The following is an 18330-nucleotide window of genomic DNA, read 5'->3' on the forward strand; positions in this document are numbered from 1 at the left end:
TGTTGGGGCACCTGGGTGGCTCAGTTGGTGGAGCATCTGACTTAGGCTCAGGTCATGAACTCACAGTTAATGAGCTCGGGCCCTGCATCGCTCTGTGCTGACAGCTCAGAGCCTGGAGCCTGCTTTGGATTCTGTGTCTCCCTCTCTCTCTGCCCCTCCCCCTCTCATGCTCTGTCTCTCTGTCTCTCTGTCTCTCAAAAAGAAATAAAAACATTAGAAAAAAATAGAGGGTATTACATTTAGTGAACAGAAAAAGACAAATACTATACAATGTCACTTATATGTAGAATGCAAAAAAAAACAAAGCAAATGAACAAACAAACAAACAAACAAACAAAAAACAGAAATGACTCATAAATACAGAGAACAAACTGGTGGCTGTGAGAGGAAGGGGCTAGCAGGATGGGCAAAATAGGTGAAACGGATAAACTTCTAGTTATAAAATAAGCAAGTCACAGGGATGAAAAGTACAGCCAATAATGTTGGAATAACTTTGTGTGATGACAGAAAGTAACTACACTATCTTGGTGAGCGTTTGGTAATGTATATAATCGTCGAATCACTATATGTACACCTAAAACCAACCTAACTTCAGTAAAAAATAAAAATTAAAAAAAGAAGTAAGCACATTCAAAGATAAGATAATATTAGTGCAATAAAGGAAATAAAATAGGTCAGCATGGTAGCGGTTGGAGTGGAGAGGAGACTTTAAGTGATGGTAACCTCATCTCTGAGGAGATAATATTTGCCCTGAGAACTCAAGGACAGTCAGCCATGTGAAGGGAGGTTCAGGGGGAAACGGTGCTTGGGAAATGAGAGCAGGGAGGCTATTCCTGGAAGAGAGCCCTCTGGATGGAAAAAGGGCTTGGTGAATACAAGGACCTAAAACAAGGTCAGTGTGTGTGAGTTGAGTGAGCAAGGGACAGAGGCTGGAGAGAGAGGAAGGGGCCAGATCATGCAAGACTTTAAGGCCAAGTTTGTAAGTTTGGATTATCTTCTAAAGGTGACAGACCTTAGACTGTCTGGTAGTCTGGCTAGGATTTTCCTGGTTAATCTACTAAAGCACCTTGGAGGTCCAGCTAGAAAGTCAAAATCCAAGAATAGAAGGGAGAAGAGGGCAACATGTTCTTCCCCTCTGGAAGCCCTGGAAATCTAGAGGTTCTTCTTTGGTCCCCTAAATCTTAAGTATTTATGAAGCATATAACCTACCTGAGGAAACTGTTGATCACTTTATCTGTTTCGTATTTGGGGGTTTCATATATTGGAGTATAGATTTTTGGAAACTACATAGACATGTTGAGCTATCCAAATTCTACCTCATTCTTAGGGTTGTTATATGCTCAAATAAGATAATGAGTCTAAAAGGACTTTGAAACTATTACAAAAAATTATTTAAAAGTTACTTTATTATCTTTACTAGAGACCCACAAAGAAGAAAATAGATTACACTATTGCCCCAAAATGAGATATGATGATGAGTTTCTCTCACAAGTGTAGAAGCAGGAAGAAGCTGACGTGGAGTGTTCTGGTAGCAAGACATGGCCCTCACTCCTGTCTGATTAACTGGAAGGGTTAAATTCTAGATTAGGCTCATTACTAACAACAATGAGGTGAAATTCAGCATAGCAACTGAAAGTTGGTAGTATTTGAGGATACCACTTGAGGACATTCAGTTAGGTTTTTTTAAAATGTTTAGTTATTTTTGAGAGAGACAGAGAAAGCTGGGGAGGTGCAGAGAGAGAGGGAGACAGAGGCTCTGAAGCAGGTTCTGTGCTGTCTATGTGAGATAGTGACCTGAGATGAAGTTGGAGGCTTAACCAACTGAGCCACCCAGGTTCCTGAGGACATTCAGGTAGTTTTAATCATCATCTACCACAGATACACAAATGTAGAGAACTATTGGACCCTGGCTTGGATGACTTTGTGTGGCCTTAGGAAAGATACTTAACCTCTCTGAGAGTCCTTTACCTCCTCAGGCAAACAATTGAGCATATCATATGTCTAATTAGGTTATAGTGACAATTACATAAGTGAGAAAAGCACATATTAAAATACCTTGTAAATTGTCTTCCATGGTATCTCAAAATATAATAATATATAATATTAATATACTATATACTAATATAATAATATATTAGCCATAGATTAATACTATATATTATATTATGTTATTATATAATAATATAATATGTCATAGTAATATGTCAACAAATAGTAATAATAATTTAATTAATTAAATTTAATTAATGTGAAGTTATATATCAATTGTATATTATTGACATATTTTATATAGATTATAATTAATTATATATTAATTCTTTGTATATATTTGGTCATGTATTAATATATGTAATATAATATATTAATACTATTAATGTATAGTAATATAATATCTCATATTAATATCTTAGTAAATGTTCATATTATTACTGTTATTAATAAATGCTTAATGTGGAAACAAATTTTGTTACAAGTTTTACCTGGTTGTTCTGTTTTATGCGTAAATTCAAACCAAGACGGATCATAAATGCATATAATGTGTGTTGTTGCATATTCCTTTTATATTCCACTCCAGAAACCCATCATTGACTGCATGTCAGAGGATGGTTACAAGTTGGATCGAATTAAGGGTGAAATTGAATTCCATAATGTGACCTTCCATTATCCTTCCAGACCAGAGGTGAAGGTAAGTGTTCATCTTTTCCCCAGGAACAATGACATTTTCCTTCTTTGATGATTCATATCCAGAGCCACAAATTACATGTTTTTCTGAAGCATGACAGTGTCCAGGAAGAAGGAACAGAAGCATGTTTCTCTAGAAGTGTCGCTTGGCATCATGTCATTTCTCAGACAACAAACCACATTCCTTTGTAGTAACGATAATGTGCAAATCCCTCTGGTGAGGACACGCTCTGGCAGCACATTCAGGTTAGGTCAGGTTAAGGATGATTCTCTGTTGAAGTATGATTCCTGTCATGAAAAGCATAAGCTAAATAAACTGCAAGTCTATCAGAACAGCCAAAAAGTACAGATGCAGAGGGTGGAACATGGAGTGGGTAAGGGAAGGAGTGGCAAAGAAAAGCTGCTGCCTTGTGGTTTCTTCCTTCCTATCTCTAAGTTCACAAGGGTCACTAGATCAGTCTTTGGAGGAAAGGTAAGCTTGTGACCTTAGGCTCATGTATCTTGTGCTGGGTGATTGCCCAGGGCACATGATGAAGAAATTTACAGTTTTCCTACACCTACTGAGCAAGTATCTTTAAAGGCAACTTATTCTACAGGTAAATGAGGATCTACTCTCCATGAATGAGTTGGCTTTGAAATGAGACTTATTTCTAATTTTTACAGAATACCTCTAGCCACACTTTCTTAATATTTCTGTTATGGGAAGTAAATCCCATGCTACTTAATTCTGACACTATGTACCTAAAATGTAGGCAAACACGTACACACACACACACACACACACACACACATGTATATATATACACATACATACATATGTGTATGTGTGTATATATATACACAGAACATAGGTACCCCTATGTTCTGATTACATCGCTGAAGTGTATTTAGATTACTGTTACATATCACATATGTATGGAAACATTAAATGTCACAACATATGTCAAAATGTCAATATATGTCAACATATGTGTGAAAGATCAACCACAAGGTAGTACTCACTCAGTAAAGATTTTTTAATGGATGTCTAAAAACTTGCTTTGTAGTATCTGTTCAGAACCAGCTAATAAGAGCTGTTTCATAAATACCAGTAGAATTAAAACACAATAATTTCATTTCTCTTTTATCCTCTATTCCCAACACTAATAGTTTGTTTTAACAAAATCTTACTTAGACCTGCAAATAGTCTTTATACCACAAGTATGTATTTAGCCCTGCTGGGTGCCACGCTGTACTGGGCTATAATGAGAAAAAGCACACTTGATGCCTGCCACCCTGGTGGGAATGACAGTCCAATACAGTCCAGTAAGTGAAAGTGATTTGCAAGCCTGACTCTCTAGTGGGATGAAAGGGATGTGAGATTTTGTCACACAGAGGACCCCAAACTGCCTTTCCATAATAAGTACAAAAATCACCACTGAACTGGTGAAAATACCCAACAGATGCTTATGAATTAGCTTCTTGTTCTTCCCTTTCTGGACCTACCAGCATTCAGTCTCTACCTTTAACGGTGCTTTAAACTTAACAAACATGCCACAAACATCTCTTAGGGAAAGTTATTCAGATCATACGTTCACACACAATAAAAGTGCATAACAGCTTAACATTTGCAAATTAGTTTATTGTTAATCCATGCTCAGTAAATTAGTATTATATTTCTAACTTAATGGCTTTTTTTCTGTAACTAATTGAGACGGTCTCCTTGAGGCGTCCTAGTATCAGGAGTCTTTTAAATTGGACTTTGGAACATACTTCTAAAAGTTGTCCTGGTTTGTTTACTGCAACAGTGTTACCACACATCATTTTATTTCTTCGCCGCCACTATGAGTTTATTAATGAGTAATGTGCTAAATGCTAAAACTTCATCCTAGGCACTGTTTATTAATTTTCTGGTTATTGGTCGGTATTGATAGATACTGCTTTCAGGGCATGAGTAAACACATACACAGTATTCTCACAAAGCATCCTAACTTATGAGTCTAATTGCTGACAATCTGAATGTTGTTCTTCTCTTTTCTCTACAGATTTTGAATAACCTCAACATGGTCATTAAATCAGGGGAAATGACAGCTGTGGTAGGATCCAGTGGAGCTGGGAAAAGCACAGCAATACAGCTCATTCAGCGTTTCTATGACCCCAGTGAAGGCATGGTGTGTGTCTTCCAGAAGCCTCCTCAATACGTGGGGATGGGAAGTGCAAATGGAGATACGCTGGTCAAACATAAAGACCTAGCACACATGGAGACCATCTTGACACATGCAGAGTTGACTTAATGATTTTTGACCAGACTGACTGGACTAATTCCCTGCACAGTGGCTGTACTCAATGAACAACCCGCTTGTGCACTAAGGGATGTAACTAAATACGCAGATACATTCAAAATGGTATTTCTGCCTCTTCAGTGAACTAACATTTCCATTTATTTCTTTGGATTGCAACAAAATCATATTGTCTTTTAAAGTTTTCCAAACACTAGGTATAGGAAAGGTTGCATGGCTAGAATGAACAGATTGATTACTGCTTCGAGAAGCTGAGTTTAAAAATATATATATAATCTCACAAACTACTTGGTTTCTTTTTCCTCATGTTTATTTGTCTATAAAAATAATTATTTATTTTCAAAATGACCTCCAAGGTATGTATGCTCATTTTATAAATAAGGAAGCAGAGTCAGAGAGATTGAGACTTGCCCCCAGTTTGAACCCAGGTCTATTAGATGCCAGAGGCTCTGTTCTTTCTACACTCTCAAAATCATTCTTGTCAACATTTCCTTGATACCTTGCAGCAGACTCATTTGACTGTATGTTAAGTGGCTTCAATACAAGGCATTCTCTATAATGGATGCACTGCCACACTGACATGACAGACGTAATGAAAATTCTCTTTGGTGCAGACATTCCGTCCTCTGGATATTCTTTGCTACATACCAGCATAACTACACTCTGAATTTATAAAAATCATGGTTTCTTGATGTAAGGTCTTTGCTTCTTTGCTAATTGTAATTTGTAATTGTTTATCCCACTTATAGTTTCAATTACTTTTAAATGGCAAAGTGCTATTTTTTTTTAAATATAATTTATTGTCAAGTTGACTAACATACAGTATGTACAATGTGCTCTTAACTTTGGGAGTAGATTCCCATGATTCATCACTTACACACAACACCCAGTGCTCCTCACATCAAGTGCCCTACTCAATGCTCATCACCCCCCATCCCCCACACACACACACCCTACCGACCCATCAACCTCAGTTTGTTCTCTGTATTTAAGAGTCTTTTATGGGTTGCTTCCGTCTCTGTTTGAAACTATTTTTTTCTCCTTCCCTTCCTCCATGGTCTTCTGTTAAGTTTCTCACGTCCACATAGGAGTGAAAACATATGAAATCTGTCTTTCTCTGACTTGTTTCATTTAATGTAATACCCTCCAGTTACATCTACTTTGTTACAAATGGCAAGATTTCATGAATCCGGCCAGAAAGTTACTGTAATGCATATACACAAGATAGGGAACATTTCTTATTTTCTTTGTAGCTTTTGAAGTCCATTTTTATAGGTCATAAGTCAAAAGATAATAAAAATATACAACATATGGTGAATAGCTGATTGATTCCATTGAAGAATTAACATTTTTTCCATTCCTGGGCCAATTGTGGTCAATTAAATGACCTTTACAGTTCATCTACAATGAACTGTCCTACAGCTATACTTGATTTCAACTATAAATTGTCACTCTTATATAAACAACCTCATTGTAGGAGGAATTATTTTTGTTATAATCTTGCAGGTCTCTACTTTTTCTCCCCGTACATCAAGTACAACATAGCATTTTGGTTCAGAACCCCAAAGGATTCTAAGAGATGTGACATTGTGCTCATGTTTTCTAGGTGACTTTGGATGGCCATGACATCCGCTCTCTTAACATTCAGTGGCTTAGAGCTCAGATTGGGATAGTGGAGCAAGAGCCCGTTCTGTTCTCCACCACCATTGCAGAGAATATTCGCTACGGCAGAGAAGATGCAACGATGGAAGATATAGTTCTAGCTGCCAAGGCAGCCAATGCCTACAACTTCATCATGGACCTGCCACAGGTACCCCTAGTCTCTCATTCCACGGGGGAACCCAGAAGTTGTGAAAGAGAAAAGAAAAAGTTACACAATACTATACATTTCTTTTCATTTGAATCCCAAATCATTAAATTCTTTTTTTTTTAATTTTTTTTAACATTTATTTATTTTTGAGACAGAGAGAGACAGAGCATGAACGGGGGAGGGTCAGAGAGAGGGAGACACAGAATCTGAAACAGGCTCCAGGATCTGAGCTGTCAGCACAGAGCCCGATGCGGGGCTCGAACTCACGGACCGCGAGATCATGACCTGAGCCGAAGTCGGCCGCCCAACCGACTGAGCCACCCAGGCACCCCCAAATCATTAAATTCTTAATGCCATGTTAGATTTCATTCCTGGAAATGTACCATGAATTTTCCCCTTTGTCTGAAAACATATTATTGTTGATATATTAAAAATCTACCAAACAGGAACTTTCTTTTAAAATCTCCCTTTGACATTGACACAATCTTCTTACCCTATCTGTTAAGCATTTGTTTAAGCAGTAGGTAAGTTTTTCATGTGGCAATGACTTACACAATGCTCCTTTGATGCCTACTAATGTCATTGTTCTGTAATTTTCTTGTGTTTAGAGAGCTAATGCCATGTCCTCAGTACTGTATCTCACATATTCAAAAATTCCTCATTTATCTTCATTTTAAACAATGACAACAAAACCCAACTCCATATTATTATACTTATATACATTTTGTGGCCAATAGTCTGCTAAATCAAAGAAGAGTTATTACTAGTTAACTATTGGCCATATATAATATAATATATAGTGCTTACTACATACCAGGTACTGTTCTAAGCACTTTACCTCTCATTTGACCCTTAAAACCATCCTGTTGGTAGCTACTTTACTATTTCTACCTGTAAAGAGAGAACTAAGAGGTCAAATAACTTGCTCAAGGCAGAAGAGTCAAGGTTCACACCCACGTGGTCTGGCTCCAGGGTCTGTGTTCTAGATAATTTCCTAATCAGCCTTTTAGATTACCTGTGTGAATAGGATTGCAGCTGTGAGTATGATATAGTCTAATGGCAAAGAGTATAAAACTTTGGAATCAGACTGCCTCCATGCAAGTCCCATATTCTCTATTTGTAAGCTCTATAAACTTGGGCAAGTTACTTTAGCCCCTTACACCCCAGCATTTCCCTACCCATCGATTGACCACAGCGATATCTATCTCATGGGCCATCTGTAGGGACAAATGAGGTGAAATGTGTAAAGAGCTCAGCTCCATGCTTTATACATGGTAAGTGCTCAACTCATGTTGGCTAATAATGAACAAGACAAGAGTCTGACACCATTGTGAGATTGTCATATAATTCTAGACATGAAAGATACTCAGTAACTGTTTGCTATAGATGGTAGTGATCGTAAAGCTAGTTTGATCTTTCCTTTACAACATAAAGACAGCTTTAGTGTTGTGTTTTTCTGTGTTGCCAAACTAGAGAAAAGGAGGAAGAACTTGATATGTGCTCTAACCCTTTAAAATGGGTTTTCAGGACCCTGATCAACTTTTACTTTGGTGGAAACATTTTATTTGAAGTTGAACTAGAGAGAAACATTTATATAACCCAGGAACCCGGGAATGAAAGAATAAATCAATTTCTTCATCTTACATACAAGTATCGATCAGACAGTAACCTGTTTCACAAAAGGGTATTTCTTTCAATGAAAGTTGGGCCTGTGAAAATTCATCCTTGAGAAGGAAGCTAGAAAGGACCTTGTAATGATCACTGCCAGGAACCATCAAATTGTTCCTCTTCCTTCCTGGTGTCACCTTCTTCCCAGCAATTTGACACTCTTGTTGGAGAAGGAGGAGGCCAGATGAGCGGTGGCCAGAAACAAAGAGTGGCCATTGCCAGAGCCCTTGTCCGAAACCCTAAGATCCTGCTCTTGGACATGGCCACTTCGGCGCTGGACAATGAGAGTGAAGCCATGGTACAAGAGGCACTGAGTAAGGTTGGTTGAAAGTCTGAGTTCATTGTATGAGACCATGTGGAAATGTGCTGTAGTAAAGGCAGCTTGCTGAGAGAGGATGGGGGTGGGGGGAAGGGAAGGGAGGAAAGGAGAGAGGGAGGGAGAGAGAGGAGACTACATGGGTCAGTGGGTCCAGTCTAACAGTTTAGAAAATACTGACTACAATGTTCCTCGCAGTTGAATAGAAGTCAGTATGATTTGCTTCCAGAAGCTACAAATGAAAAATTTTAAATCTTGTTGAATCTAACTTAGAATATGTGATTTCAAAAATTTCCATTTTGTTTTTAGCTGTTCATTAATAGCAACAGCTGGACCAACATGTGGATGTTCATGGCCTTGATAGAGTGTGCTGGCCTTTTCTAATGTCTGCATAGCCAATAAGGACCAAGACTCTGACTCACTTGTGGATTTGGAGACCATCCAATGTCAATGTCAGCTCTGTCTTACTGTTTGCTTAACAGTACACTGTACATTCTTGCAGATTCAGCACGGACATACAATCGTTTCAGTTGCTCATCGCCTATCCACAATCAGAGCTGCAGATGTCATTATTGGTTTTGAACATGGTACAGCTGTGGAAAGAGGCACCCATGAAGAATTGATGGAAAGGAAAGGCGTTTACTTCACTCTAGTGACTTTGCAAAGTCAAGGCGATCAAGCTGCTAACGGAGAGGGCATAAAAAGCGAGTGTCTTTTCCAATATAGTTGTACATTGTATAAAGCATTACGTTTGTTAACTCTGTTTTATGGATTTCTCTACATTTAAAATACACTGTGTTATTTGTTCTCCCAAAAGCCCTTGGAGGCATGCTACAGATGATAAGAGAAAGAACAGAAGTTCAGGAGATTCAGTTACTTGATCAAGTGAGAGAGCTAAAATCCAGGTCTTGTGTGGAAGAACGATTTCAATACTATCCGATACTCTGCAGATAGGAGAGCCTTCCTAGAGTGTCCTGCACACAGTAGGACATTTATTCTTACTGATTGGGTAAATTAATTAATGACTAAACATTGTGGTGCTTATTTTCATTAGCGTGGATAGATACTTTGGGCCCTCGTGCATCCTTTCTGTTTTCAGTCTGAATTTTCAGACTTGGTGCTTACGCCAGCCTACATTAACCAACCACTCCAAACTTTCTCTACCATACCACATCTCGATTTGTGAACTCCACTGAGTAAAACTACTGTGTACATTTAACACGTGTGATTTATTCTGAAAATAGATACTTTTTAACTTGGTGTGTCTACCACACAAACCACCTACAGTGGGCTTCCTTTAAGTTTTTACGATTCATGCTGTCAAAATATCTATTCATTGGGGATGACACACTGGGTATCACACAGTTCAAAAGATTCAATCCTGCTGAGTATTTTGTTTTAAGTTTGTTTGCTTATTTATTTATTTATTTATTTATTTAAGTAATCTCTACACCCAGTGTGGGGGACTCAAACTTGCGACTCAGAGATCAAGAGTTACATGCTCTTCTGATGAAGCCAGCCAGGCACCCCCTGCTGAGTATTTTGAAATTTTTTTGTTCGAATGTGATGGATAAGTGCTAAGTTTTATTTGTCACAATAGAGTTAATAGAATGTTTTAGCATCAGATGTAGTGCTAGCATATAATAAGTAGTTTTATTTTGATATGGCTCTCCTTATTGTATACACTAAGGAATCATTCATGTTGTGTTGCACAGGAGAAGACGAAACTGAAGACGGCTCATTTGGTGGCAGACAGACTTTTAGCAGAGAGAGCTACCAGGCTAGTTTAAGGTAAGCTAGCCATGAGGCAGATTTTAAGGTTTTAAAATATTCTTGGGAGCCTCTGCCCCTATGATCCCTCAGGTAATATCTCAGGTACAACCAGGAGATCCTTGAGTGTAGCCCCAGGTTTCATGTAATATGAACGTGAAAATGAATCCTTGGTTGCTATATATTGACATTTCTGTTTCTAATTCATGGGGATTTTTTTGTTCCACATTGGCTTCTTATCTTATTGTGGCTAGTGTCACGAGAGAGAGGCTTTATAATTAAAATGTTTTCAGTTTAGAAAGGGGATTTTAAAAATTTGTGTTTGGTCTTGTCCCCTAGATCTAACCATGATATGAAGCACTGTTTTTACATGGAGGTCAAGTTCATGGCTTTAGGCCCATTCTTTTACCTACTGAGCTGCAATTGAATTACAAATATTTCTGCTTCCAGAGTGACCCATCTGAATTCAAATCATTCCTTAACTAGATGAAATAAGAAATGTATTTTTTAGCATTTGAAGAGAATTTCCTTAAACCCCAGCTATTTATTTTTCTTTGGATGAATATAGGGGTACTGACTTTCAAACATATTTTTGGAATATGCCGTTAACAAGACTGTAAGTTTTAGTCTTTCATCCTGTTTTAAGTGTATCAGTAAAATAGTTCATTTAATGTTAAAATTCTATGTACTAAGAATTCTGCCCAAGAGTAGCTGTCTCTATTTGTGAAAATATTATTTAAGATTTTTTTTGCTGAGTTAGGAGGCTGTTAGTAAACAATGGGTGAGAGTAGATTTCTCTACCATTGACTTTATCATTTCTAGGATATGTAATTCAAGGCTATACTCTGAGCAAAGGCACAGTTATAAGACTTGCTCTTTCAAGACAGCATATTGCTTATTGAAAACTGGTTAAAGTGGCTTAGAAGAAAACATTTATGTAACAATTCCAAGCAATTCAAACAGAGATTTATTTTTCAATATTCAAAGAATAACGTATATAGCTGTTGAATCACTATGTTGTATACCTGAAATTAACATAACATTGTATACCAATTATACTCAAAAACATAGTTCACTAATTTTATGCTTAGGGTTTTTTATTTTTCCTTTTGAGAAAGTTTATTCATAAAAATTTCAAGAAATGTTGGTTTTATCAAGTGTTGTGAATTAGGAAAATAATAAAGTAATAGCCTCAAATTGCTCTATAAAGTCAAAGTTACAACAATTGCCAAAATTATTAGGTAGTTTTTATAGATATTGGGCATTGTGTCTAACCATGCTTTTCTTTTTTTTTTTAAATGTTTATTTATTTTTGAAGAGAGAGGGACACAGAGTGTGAGCGGGGGAGGGGAAGAGAGAGAGGGAGACACAGAATCCAAAGCAGGATCCAGAATCTAAGCTGTCAGCACAGAGCCTGACCCGGGGCTTGAACCCACCAACAGTGAGATCATGACGTGAGCCGAAGTTGGACACTTAACCAACTGAGCCACCACGGCACCACTTAACCATGCTTTTCTGATTCAAAGAAAAATAAATTATAAGGATCATTAGAATCACAACCTGAGGATACTGTCTACCTTCTTAAACACAGAAAACGACAGGCATCTCTTTTGATAACTAGGCTAACAGTTGTAAAGAGGAAGTGATGTATTTCACAGTCATGTCAGTAAGAAAGTAAATATTTTCTTAGCTTTTCTGAGGAGCAAAATTCTCCTTGTTCTGAGTAGTTTACTTATAGTTTATTATTAGGATCAAATAAACATTTTTAATACAAACATTTCTTATTTGGCTATTAATTCTCACAAATTCTACATTTTGGTGACTAGAAAGAGAAATGTAGAAATATAATCTACACACAAAAAATAACTATTAACCTCCTGCAGAGAAAGATTTATAAATTTGAGTAAGAAGGTCTGTTAAAAATATCTCATTGTGTATGCTGACAGATTTTTTTTTTTTTTGCTAAAAGATGACTAAATTAAATGTTAATTTGTATCTTATTTCCTTGGCCTTGGTCTTTCTGAGGGCTCAATCTCTCTTTAGCAATATATTTTAGGTTCAAGAACAATTTAGTGGATAACAGTAACTGATCTCCTGAATAATAATGTTGAAAGAGACAGAAAAATCGTGGGGATATTCATTCTCTGAATTAGCTATTTTTACTTGTGGTGAGAAGTGGTACCCAGCTTCTGAGAAAGGGAGTGACAGATGTTGCTGGTTTTTTTTTTTTTTTTTTTTTTTAAAGGCACGGGATAGAATCCTAACTCTGATGTCTATGGTGGACCAGAGGGGGTTGGCAAGTAGGCCCATGGTTTCAATGGGACAGCCTATGCGAGGCAGGTGGAACATTCTGGGAAATAGGGAGAGAGAGAGACTTAAGAAATATAAGATTAAGGTAGTAAAACTCAGAAGGGACAAGGATATATGTTTTGCCATGCTCAGAACTAGGAGGAAGTCAACCATATTTCCTTTTCCACATACTCCTACATTGGCTTCCAATGCTCTGAACTTCTCTGCAGGCCCATGACCTTACATCTCAGCCCTACTATGCACTCTACTCTCTCCACTTGACACATGTCTAGTCCTCATGCCTTCTGGAGAAGACTTCTTGACCTTAGTTACATAACCCAAAGAAGTAACTCTATTGCTGGAGAGTCTCAGGCCGGGTGGGAGGGAGCTGGGGTGTCCCAGAGGGCAGCTTGATAACAGGGAAGCAGGGTGAGGAGTGGTTTCATGCCTGGTCATAATGAGACTTGACAAGAGTGTGGATGTGCAAGAGCAAGGAAGAGGGAGGACTTGAGATACATGCACCTTGTTGCACCTGGGTGACTAAGTGCCACTAATTGGACCTGGGAACAAAAAGGTGATGTGCTAGTACCTTCTCAAGAAGGCCAGATGAGCATGGATAATAGACAAGCACCACCTTCATATCTGTCTTCGCCTAACTTCACCTGGATACAAATGATGAAGATGGTTTCATTGTAAATGGTTCCGTCTAGATTATGCTGAAACAGTTGATACTGGTCTCATTGGCTCTAGCATCTCTCTCTTTATAGTTCTTACTTCAGATAGGTGCTTTGACAATGTAACACCCTCCTCTCAAGTCTTCACCAACGCCTTCATCACTTCAAACTGTATTTGCAAATGACTGAAAACCTAACTCAGCCTGCTTTAACTTTTAAAGGGAGAGAATCAGTTTATATAACAAGTAGTTCCAAGAAAGCTTTGGCTTCAGGCTTCACATATGTGATGTGTCCAAGATACATCTAGTTTCTCTCTTCCTGTCTCAGCTCTACCTTTTTTCCCCTTCTATTTGCTTCATTTTTCAGTAAGCTTCTTTCTTTGAAGGTATTGATATAATCGCCAGCCACTCCTCCTGGTGCTGCATATTTTTTCACCTTTAACCTAGAGGAGAATAGGAGTCTCCTCAGAAAATCTCAAGGAAAAAACAAAACCACCTGAACCAATCTCTTCCTATATCTGTTCTATACTAAGTATATGTAATGAGGAACGCTGTTCTCTCCTGTCTCCATGCTTTTCTGTTTATACTGTTCTCTCCATCAGAAATGCTCTTCCTCTAGCCTACAAATACCCAAGTCCCACCTTAGTCACCTCTTCCATGAAGACTTTCATGGTAATACCTGCCGTATATGTTTTGTTCCTTTAAATTTCCATACTTTTTCATCAACCCTGCCTTACAGAACTTAACACATTCTTCCTACGCCAGGGTTGGGTACATATTTTGCTCTTCTGTAAGATTTTAAACTCCTTGAGGGAAAATTCTGTCATTGACCAGTCTTTGTAATCCTCACAGCATCTGGCATTGGTTTGCATGCTATAGATGCCCAATAAGCTTCTGTTAAATGAATAAATGAGTGAATGAACACATCAACTAAATTTTATTTCAGTAAGCTACTTGTTACTTAAATGCATTTCTAGGGACAGTACGTAGCCTAAAGAAAATCTCACTAGGGGCCCTATTTTCCTCCTCTGAGCTCATTTGTATCCAGGTGGCCTTACACTAAAGTAAAACCAAGTGTGCCTAGAGAAAGAGACATCCAAATTACAACCTGTAACCAATAGGGAGGTAAAGATGCTGGGCCTTTGCCCTGGTAGCAATTAGCAGACCATGTGGATTTGGAATGGATTTGAGCCTTGGACCTTGTTTTGGAAGACTGGTAGGACAGCTTTCCTCTCCTTCTCTCCTTCCCTCCTTGAGCACACTCTGAATCAGAGTCTAGCTTGGGGCCCAGAGCACCCAATCTAATTAACTATGCTGCAAGAATGGTTCTGCCAAACCTGCCCAGGAAGCTGTCTTACCTGGTTACTATGTGACCTACCAAGCATTTCTGTTTATTTGACACATATGATGTAAGCCTGAACACCAGCTAAGTCCTGTTCCAACTTGCCCATAATCTACAGACTCTTTCATCTTTCTGTTTATTTACAGAGCTTCAATCCGGCAACGCTCCAAGTCTCAGCTTTCTTACCTGGTACCTGAACCTCCATTAGCTGTTGTAGATCATAAGTCTACTTATGAAGAAGACAGAAAGGTCAGGCACCAGTTGCTCTTGGGGATTGGAGACCGTCTTTGCTGGGGACTATTGCATGGCCTTTAAATCTGACAACATGAGTTTTCAAGGCAAATATCTAGTAATGTTCGCTAAATCAGATTAAATGGGAGAATCCATGAGGATCTGATGAAAACTCTAAATTGTATACAATATGTTAAAAGAAATACAGATTAATTAATGACCTTTAAGAACATCTGATAACTGAAAATGGACTAAAATTGTTAGTCAATAATTTGAGATGAATCATTGTAATAGACACAGGCAAATTATATGTACTTAGATTATTTGGCTATATGTATATTATTTTAAAGGTTGTAAGAATACTTGAAAACAAGTTTTCTCAAATTTTTCAATCTCCTTCTTAAATTATAATAATCCTGGCAAAAGTGTTTATTCGACAAAGGTATTTGATAAAGTTAGCACGATTTTTTAATTAACAGAAGATGATTAGGTTTTATGGACAGTTGTTTACTTCATATAGCTTTACCATAATTTCTTAAGGATATATCTATATCTAAGATCAGCACTATTAGTTTTAATAAAATTCAAAATAACACAAAAACGAAAGAGATAGGCGAGGAATCAACAGATGTAGCTATATTTCTTCCTAGGGACACAGATCCTCAAATCTATTGTGGGCATCTTACTTTCACATAAGGTGCCCATCTATCCCCACCCTCAAAGCCTTTCTTAATCTCTGAACTTAATTCTTCAACCTGAGAGTCTTACATTCAAGCCCAAACTCCTCTTCATTTGACACTTTTCATGGCAGTTTTCTTATTGAGCCTTAATTGGGGTCATATTGTCTTATTCCTTTACTAAATTACAAGCTTCTTAAAGATAGTGAGTGTATATTATTTGTGTTTGCATCAACTTGAGCACTTAGGCCAGTGCCCTGCACCTATTAGGATATCAGGAGATTTAAAAACTAGGATGATAATTGAATTTCTACAATGAAATAAGCCCAAACCACAAGATTTATCAAAGCAAATAAGTCAGAGAGTATTTTAATTACAAGCACATCCATTATGCATGATGTAATTTCAAACTGTCTTTAAAAAATTTTTAATGAGAATCCGTTTTGGAAGTAATTATAAACCTTTATTCGCAGTGACAAATGTGGAATAAAGTACAGTCTTCCTTATGATCTTATGACTATGACAGAAGGGTTATTAAAGTTCTCTCTTGGTTTTAATATATTAGGAATGAATAAATATCCAGTAGAGTTGGTTTAAGTAAATTTCATAGAAAAATACTTAGGAGCAGCAGGATGAATCACACAGAGAGCAAGCATGGTTGCTTACTGCATCTTGCCATTAAGGACTCAACTTCTCTTCTAAATCTAGAAATAGTTATTTCATCTATGTCCATGGTGCTGCCACCAATAATGACAAGATGCCTATATAAGGAGTCTAGTGAAGCTCCAGGGGACAAAGAACCAAACACGACGTTGAAATTTCAAATGTAACAGTATCAATCATATTTGACTTTTGCATTTTTTATGTTTTTTTCTAGTTTCTGTTACTATTTGACAACAAAAGCGAGAGAAGAAGGAAGAAAGGAAGGAAGGAAGGAAGGAAGGAAGGAAGGAAGGAAGGAAAGGAAGGAAGGAAGGAAGGAAGAGAAGGAAAATAAAATCTGATTTTGTTGTTGCTGTTGAAACTGGCAGTGGCCCGGCATAGCTGTAGAGATCAGATCCCTGGAGATCTGGAGATCAGATTCCCACAGCGTTCTCCTGATGCTGAGGAAACTCAAAAGGGAACCATTTACATAAGGAGGAAACCTAAATCAAATATAAAGACTAGTTAGAGAAATAAAAATGCTCCATATAATATTCTACTTATCAGCATTGTGAATTAGAATGAAATAGTTAAACTCAATTAAATTTAAATCAGTGTAATATTTAAAATATGCCACTTTATATTCTGGTTCCAGTTAAGAGAGAAAAAAGAAGGGGAAAAAAATGACAGGGAAGCCATTGTGATTTTGTGACAGCTCCAAGAAAATTAGATCTTATGCTTATATTAAGACTGCTCAATGGTAATTACATTAGGATTTTTTAGATTTAAATTAACTAATTTTTTAAAAAGGAACAACGGGATTAGGGCTGATAAAATTTAATGTATGGAATTTCTAATCTCAAGTAATATTTTAAAGTACTTTAAATATGTGGGATATTGTGATCTCAAGTAGATTTTAAAGCATTTTAAAAGTTAACTAAATTTGCCAAACACTGGCAAAATCCTTTCTTTTTCTCATTTTATGGAGAAATTCTAACCTTAATGTGTTACTTGGGAAGTATGCTATCTCAGGTTCCAATGCAAAATGTTTACTTGCATAAAGGAATTATCTCCACCTTGTGGTCTCTCAGAGTTTCGACTCTGAACATTTAGAAGAGATGGTTGCATAAAGAGCTTGTACTTTCAAACACTAGGTGGGCTCACCGGGGACCAAGGTCTCCTAGTTGCTGGTAACTAGGTAACGTTTCTTCTCACTCTCCAAGCTGTGCTTTGGGTTGCCATCAGTAGAGTCAGATCTTAGCTATAATGCTGACAAAATTAAGTGGAGGATTAGGGGACACCCTCAGGCAAAAGGTGCCAGTCTCTGATACTGAGACATCTCTCTCAGGGAAACAAACAAAGTAGGATCTGTATGAAATCAAGTCAAGGTCAAAAGTTTGAAACCCACCACTTCATCACAGCTAACTTAGAAGATAAGGTTTCAGCATTGATTAAGAGGACAGAGATAGGACCCTTACAAATGGCTATCACTATATGTTCATTTGGAGAATCTCTGCTCCTTTATCATAGTTCCCATTTCTTATCATCAAATCTTGAAGTCGTTATTGAGGCAGGAGACCCCTATGGATTGGCACGCAGAAATCACTAACAAAGCACAGAAAGCAGAACATAAGATTTAAGTAGGTAGGAGGTTTTATTTTCACCTGACCTATAAAAGGAGACGGAAGGAAGGAAACTGAGAAAAGTGCAGTGTCTACCATTGAACCATCTGCACAGTAGACGAGCTCAGTATTTTTTTAAATAAATGTTTTGTTGCATGTATGCACCATGGGCATAAAAGCTCCATTCATTCTTTCATCCAATAAATATTGATTGTACAGCTATTGTGTGCCAGGAATTGTGTTATGGATGCAGAGATGAACAAGAGCCACTGTCCCTCTCCCTGCCCTGGAGTTGCAAGCAGGATTCTTTTTTTTTCTAACAGGATACT

At 37.5% G+C, this 18330-nt stretch overlaps 1 protein-coding gene across 1 annotated transcript in view; it reads left to right on the top strand.

Moving 5' to 3' along the window:
- Positions 1–18330, top strand: part of ABCB11 (ATP binding cassette subfamily B member 11) — a 91355-nt gene that overhangs the window by 43912 nt on the left and 29113 nt on the right. Inside the window, exons 12-18 of the mRNA XM_049616086.1 lie at positions 2576–2686; positions 4707–4832; positions 6568–6771; positions 8588–8758; positions 9258–9465; positions 10477–10546; positions 14976–15078. Of these exons, the coding sequence (XP_049472043.1) occupies positions 2576–2686; positions 4707–4832; positions 6568–6771; positions 8588–8758; positions 9258–9465; positions 10477–10546; positions 14976–15078 (993 nt within the window). The remainder of the gene's footprint in view (positions 1–2575; positions 2687–4706; positions 4833–6567; positions 6772–8587; positions 8759–9257; positions 9466–10476; positions 10547–14975; positions 15079–18330) is intronic.

The sequence above is a fragment of the Panthera uncia genome, assembly GCF_023721935.1.
Source record: "Panthera uncia isolate 11264 chromosome C1 unlocalized genomic scaffold, Puncia_PCG_1.0 HiC_scaffold_3, whole genome shotgun sequence".
NCBI lineage: Eukaryota > Metazoa > Chordata > Mammalia > Carnivora > Felidae > Panthera > Panthera uncia.